Below are 6,791 nucleotides of genomic sequence, written 5' to 3' on the forward strand. Positions count from 1 at the left end.
ATAATTTTTTTAATAACTTTAAATATATAAATATGTGCTTTATAAATATTTTTATATATTTTAAGTATGTAAAAGTTATTTTTAAAAATTAAGGAGTGGATATTTGATAACTCGGAAGTTTGATGATTTAACTATCATACTCTATAACCTAAATCGTCGTATCCAACAGACTTATCAAAACAAAAATAAGGAGATAAAAATTCGCACGTCTTGCTTTTAACGCCAACTTCACTAGTGTGATGCCCATGACGGAAACTGTTGGGTGAAGAGAATGAGATGGAAAGTTCTCACCAATGAACTGCTGAAGAGAAGTTAACATCCAGGTCGCCTAGAGTCTCACATCGAAATGACAAATCAGTGAACAGTATTAAGCCGAAGCGAACAGAGGGTGATATAGCTTTTATTTATGGGTTTAACTGAACTTATAATTTTTTATATAAAATATAGAATTATATGTAAAAACTTAATAAAATCTCAACAAAATATCTCGAAACGAAAATTATTATTTTGTAGTTTATGATCCTATCTTTTTTTTTTACATATAAAAAATTTATTTTTACATATAAGAGATCTAAAAAAGATACTTTTTAAATTTTAATATTATAAATGGCAATGATGACCCATTTTTTCAATTTTTTCTGGTTGCAAATCATATAGGTGTATACATACATACATATATATATATATATATATATATATATATATATATATATATATATATATATATATATATATATATTCTGTATGTTATACATAAAAATTATACAAATTTTATATATTTTTTCGACTACCAAATATAAATAGTTTTTGGTGCGAGCTAAAAGTGATAATACCCCAATTATGGGGAGAAATTCAAAAATAGCCAGATTATAATTGAAAAATAATCATTATTTCAAAAGTAATCGAAATTTAGCCACTTTTCATGTAAAGATAAATCTGAACGAAAACACTTATCAAAATCCAAAAAATATTCCAGCATAATATACTGGAGTTCCAGTACAGTCCAGTATAATATACTGAAAATTCATACACAAGTGCTCCAATCTCCGGTATATTATGCTGGAACTTTTCGCGTATTGGAATTCCAACATAATATGTTGGAAGTTCATACACAGGTGCACCAATCTCCAATATATTATGCTGGACCGGTCCGTGTTACAGCAAAATAGTGACTATTTTTTAATGACTTTCCAAACATTAGCTAGTTTTAAATTATCAGTCCAAAAAATAACTAGCTCTATTTTTACCAATTATGTAGTGAGCTTTTAGCATAGATATCTGGAGCCCCATACTTGACACTTACGTCCTATTCTAGGCCCATACATGTCATGTTCCTCTTCCTCTAAATCCATCACAAGGAACTGTCTCCTGTTTGTATAGAGAGAACATGAGATGACGACAAATGAGTAAACTGTATGGTCCTCCCCTCCCTAAAATTATGACATTATTATGATATTCAAAAGAAACAAGTTAGGAAATAATAGCAAGTGGGCTCCTCAAATCTACCCCGTAGATTGATGTTTGATTTTCTAAAATGTACTTCCTCTTCAATTTTTCCCCACTCCATCTGCCGGCCCTGTGTAATAACACCAAAATTACTTTTAAAACAAACATCCACATTGTGGTGGCATGCTATATTATCTCAATAGAGTGTACATATACGGGCTAGATGAATTGATTATTTCAAGTTAGAATGATCATTTTTACTTTTTAGTACTGAAATCACCATCTAGGTAGGTGAGATGTCCCTGTCATTAAATTTATACAGGACTTTTGGTTATTTTAATGCCACGTGACATGCCTCTTGAAAGTTGAAACTCATCACTTCATCTCACAAGTTACAAATGTGTAATACCGTACTCATCAATTTTACGCTTGATATGTTCATTACGCAGAACAATAGTCCTTAAGATAGAACTGAACCAAGGCTTAAACTTCCAACTCTGGCACAAGGAGAAGCAAAAGCTATTGAATGCATTCTTGACCAAACTTCCAACTATAACCTACAAATATACAGCTTACACCAACAAATGGAACTCATCTCATTTTAAAATTGAAATACTAAAATAACATATTCTGTTTCGTTTTCCCCCCTCCTTTGCATCTCTAGCATGTTCTCCCCTGTAAAAGTTCATCTTGGATCTTCTGGCAAAATATCCATCTTTATAAATATGGCATGATCCAAAATAGGAATCCCAACGTACCTAATTTGTATATAACATGATAATGCTCTTATGCAACTGTATAGACTCTTTCAAAAACTTATCGAATGCTATTTCACAAAGATATATCGGAGGAGCTCTTAGACGACTTTTGGAAATCGATACTTTAACTAACTTGAAAATTTAAAATATATCTTAAATATTACAAAAAATTCTTTCGCTTTTCAAAAGTAGTACTGTCATTCTTTTTTGAATAGACGAAATATAATATATCAATATCGATTGATCAATCGATCTATTATGGCTCAATCCCAAATTAGTAGGAGAGAGTCCAATATATACACTCAAAATCAAGATTACAATACTATAATTTTCTTCTCTCTCAAAAGAATCTTATCTATCTTTAATATTAGTCTAATGGACTTAACCAACACTCTTGAGGCTTGTAACGGTTTCTTACACTATCCTGGCAATAATCATAAACTACAAAGTTTCTCTGCACCCAAGCATAATCAATCTTCTGTTTACTTGATAGGTGCCAAGCATTATACTGATCCCACCAGTGCTGTGTAGTGGTGGAAACACAAGCTGGGAAAGGATCTTTCCATTGACAAGCATCTAAAGTAAACTCCTTATAACTTGCTACGAATGGTGCACTTGTCCAGTTTATCTTGTCCAACCCTCCTCTAGTAGCCCAATTATCTGCATTCCATATGCTAGAAAACACGTACATTGGCCTCTCAGCTGGAAAAAAATTGTTAGTGTGATTCGCGTTCTTGTATACCCTTATTGGAACCTTATCAACGAAAAACCTGCATTTACAATAATTTTGATCAAATCATCAACTACAGTACTGCACCTTTAATCTCAAACCAGTTACGCTCAATTGTTTGAATCTTCAAGATCCATCAAGTTATATAAAAATCCATTTTCATGACAATCTTGATGTTAATTGTAATTTTAAATGACCGTTCTCACAAAATCAATTTGTTCTCAAGTAAGCAGCAACAACAACAACAACAACCCAGTAAAATTTCACTAGTGGGGTCTGAGGAAGGTAACGTGTATGCAGACCTTAACCCTACCCAAAAAAGTAGAGAAACTGTTCTCAGGTAAGCATTTTCCAAAAATTGTTACCATAGAATTGTGGTAGACATGTGTGTTTAGTGAAATAAAATTTACCGCCATTGGATGTCCGAGACAATTAAGATACTCCAATCTCAATAAATTTATCCGACGTGAATTCAAATTAATCGGACCGTGTGGTTTTTGAATGTTATATATGATTAAAAATAAGGAGAAAGAAAAAGAGGGACTTACGCAATTTGGTGGGAGTTCCAAAGAATGGAATAGGTATGAAAGTCCTGAGTAGGGTCAAACCAGAGAAGATGCCTCATCTCACGTCCACCACTGCCATTATTGTACACATTGGTCTGAATAAGATAAGGCTGCCCTGTTCTGTTTCCCAAGAACTCAAAATCTATCTCATCTCTCAATGGCCCTGCCTCTACTTCCGAGCACATCTGCACCCAATGTAAATTAAAATCTCCATCACATTACACCCATTAAAATCTCCATCAAAATCTATTGATTTGTTATTTCATGCACAAATTTTCTGAACTTACATAAAAGGCTGTCACAACACCAGCAGAGTCACCTCCTACCAATTTCAACTTTGTGCTAAACCAACCAAATCTATAGCTCTGCTTGGTGATAAACCCACAATCTGTATGTATACCAAGAACATGAATATTCAAATGTTAAGAAAAGAAAAAGAATGTAAGAAATGAAATGCATTAGAAATCTTGGGGTTTATTTAATCACCTGATACTTGGTCTAAGGTGAGATACCAGATCTGTCCATCTTGAGAAGTCTTGAAATGAGTACCCGGACAGCTTTTACTGAAGGTGTTTTCAAATGCACCTTTGATAAGTTGAGCATGTGATGATGAAAAAAGGGTAGCCACTAGTGCTGCAAATAAGAGAAGATCACCCATATTTCTCTCCATTGTTTTTCGAATGAAGCTCTTCTTACAAGTGAGAAAAGAAAGGCTTCTCAGCTGGATCCTTTAGGAAACACGACGTTTTATTAATTATACGCGGTTTGTTACCTAAGGGCAGAAATGGAAATGAGAATCTTGCTCATTTTTATTACTCTTATCTTTAAACCTCGAGAGACGAAATAAGGCTGAGGTATATATATAGGAAAAAAGAAAAAAAATGATTTATTTCAAAAAATCATTTTGAGATTATTTTCCTGTTTGTACTATTAGAAAAATATTTCAAAAGTTGGGAATCACCAAGTTTGGTTTTCTAAAGATGGACTACTCTCCAAAAAATCAATCCAAAAGGCTTTTAGAAACCAAAAACAATGCAGTTGTAGATCTAGAAAGACTAATGAGTACTACAATTGTTTTCCAAATACATTTTCCTAAAACGTAATACAAACAGATAATATTACATTATTACCTAGATAGTTTTTTCTTTTGAGAAAATAATTTCCCCAAAACTAATTAATCAATACCAAAATCCAGATCTCATTTTTTTTCTTTTCGAAAAAAAACATGTCGAATCAACAAGCGAAACTAACTTGAGCGAAAAAAGAAGACTAAAAGAAGCAAAATGATTTAACTACATTTATGCTTCTTCTATAGTAATAAGTTGATAGTAAATATTTAAGGGAGATGACGAATACTCTAATCAATATTTCAAATTTTAAAGTGAGTAATTTAGGGATTGATTCCAATAGCACACATATCGAGTAAGACCAGCAAGTACTACGTATAAGCATGCAATTTAATGAGAGTGAGAGGGTATCCATGCTGCCAACGAACTGCTTTTGCTGCCAGAAAATAAAAAGTGGGGTCGTCTAAGGTGCTTTTAATATTGCAATATGGCTCCTTTTGAATGGCCGTATTAAAAAACTTCTACGATTTGACAATCTGGATTCTGTTTAAGTGTTAACTGCTTCTCCTTGTTAACGAAAGAATAAACATCACTTAGGTGAATGGCGCAATGTACCCTTAAATTAAGGGCCTAATAAAACATTGTTCTAGTTAAAGTAATTATTTGACTTAACTATTGTGGATCTCAATAATTCCATGTGTAGGCTTTTACGTTGCATTTATTTAATTTAAACTAAAGCATAGTTAATTATTCAATTTTAGGAAGAAGAGCTGAGAGGTGCTGTTTGCTGGGAATACCATTGCCGCAAAGGAATAATAAGTGCAGCGATATTTTACCTCCATTAACTTTGCATTTTAAATCACATGATCTTTCTCCTCAATCTAAAATTTTTGAGGAGCTCATCAATCAAGAGGGCGGAAAACTTAAATGATAGTATTGATCATCTTGGAGGACGAGATGCGGGAGGCAAGACTAAGATGGTTAGAACATGTGAAGAGGAGAAGTACAGATGCACCAATGAGGAGGTGTGAGAGGTTGGTTTTGGAGGGCCAACGGAGGGGTAGAGGCCGGCCGAAGAAGTATTGGGGAGAGGTGATTATGAAAGATATGGCGTTGCTCCTATTTACTGAGGACATGATTGTTTACCCGTAAAAAGGCACAGTTGAATTTGTAACTTCGTTTATAGACAAACAAATCGATTTGATTCCAAAATAATAAATAAATTAAATAAAATACAAGACTTAGCATTGAAATTGAGATACGGCAGTGAGTAGCTCGATTCCGGGAGCGGAGCTTCCGAAAGCAATAATAGCAATATTAATAAGCAAAAAATAAAATGTTATTGACCTTTTGAATAATATATAGCATAAGTTTGTCAGGAAATTCGTATCCCTCTAATGGATGTTGAACTCACTATTTATAATTGTACCTAGGGAACAATATCCTAGGATCAAACCTCTCTTAAAGGACAATTATGGAGGCCATTAAAGAACATGTAACGGCAGGTTCTGAATGTCATATTCTCTATAACGGATTATGTATTTAATAATGTGGAATATTCTTCATTGAATACTATCGGGTGGCAGACATTTATTTGTCTTTATGAGCAACATTCCCTTCGGGGACAATCGAGATTGTTGCCCTCACACTTGATTTCTACCTGTCTCGATTTTCATCTATCTCCGGTTTCACGTGTCGCTCTATTATGTGAGTGTTTAATATGAACAGATTTTGCCTTATACAGATAGTCCCCTTGTGGACGATCCCAAATTAGCCAGTGCGTCTGCTTCCTCGTTTTCTTCCCTCAGAATGTGGGTGATTGACCATTCCCTGAACTGTGCGAGCAGAGTCTAGACTTTTACTACATATTGTTGCATGTGTTCCTCTTTGGTGTCGAAGATCCCGTAGACCTAATTTATCACCAGTTGGAAATCACATTTAATTTCCATGACCTCAGAGTTCAGTCCCTGGTCCAGCTCGAGTCCTGCAATTAAATCCTCATACTCGACTTCATTGTTAGTCAAAGGAACAATTCTTGTAGCCTGTCTTAGGGTTTCCCCCGAGGGCGTGATTAGTACTACCCCGAGTCCGGACCCTTTCACGTTTGAAGCTCTGTCTGTGAACAAGGTCAAGACTTCTGATGTCGATTCCGACACCATCACCGCTTCTTTGATGGCCAAAGGCAACAATCCGGGACTGAAATCGGCCACAAAGTCGGCCAAAA

General features: G+C 34.4%; 1 protein-coding gene across 2 annotated transcripts; it reads right to left on the minus strand.

Annotated features, from left to right (window-relative positions):
- Window positions 1–2,387: 2,387 nt before the first annotated feature.
- Window positions 2,388–4,326, minus strand: LOC104087242 (probable xyloglucan endotransglucosylase/hydrolase protein 8). 2 transcript variants are annotated; one of them, XM_009591662.4, is made up of 4 exons: window positions 3,987–4,326; window positions 3,788–3,888; window positions 3,483–3,685; window positions 2,388–2,974 (listed from the first exon to the last, which is right to left on the minus strand). In XM_009591662.4, exons 1-4 carry the CDS (start codon window positions 4,168–4,170, stop codon window positions 2,572–2,574), a joined length of 891 nt encoding a protein of 296 aa, XP_009589957.1. In that variant the 5' UTR covers window positions 4,171–4,326; the 3' UTR covers window positions 2,388–2,571. The 2 variants fall into 2 exon arrangements, with proteins under 2 accessions (XP_009589957.1, XP_018623250.1); XM_018767734.3 differs by having other exon boundaries at window positions 3,543–3,685; window positions 3,987–4,297.
- Window positions 4,327–6,791: the final 2,465 nt, after the last annotated feature.

The sequence above is a fragment of the Nicotiana tomentosiformis genome, chromosome 2 (assembly GCF_000390325.3).
Source record: "Nicotiana tomentosiformis chromosome 2, ASM39032v3, whole genome shotgun sequence".
In the NCBI taxonomy this organism is placed as follows: domain Eukaryota; kingdom Viridiplantae; phylum Streptophyta; class Magnoliopsida; order Solanales; family Solanaceae; genus Nicotiana; species Nicotiana tomentosiformis.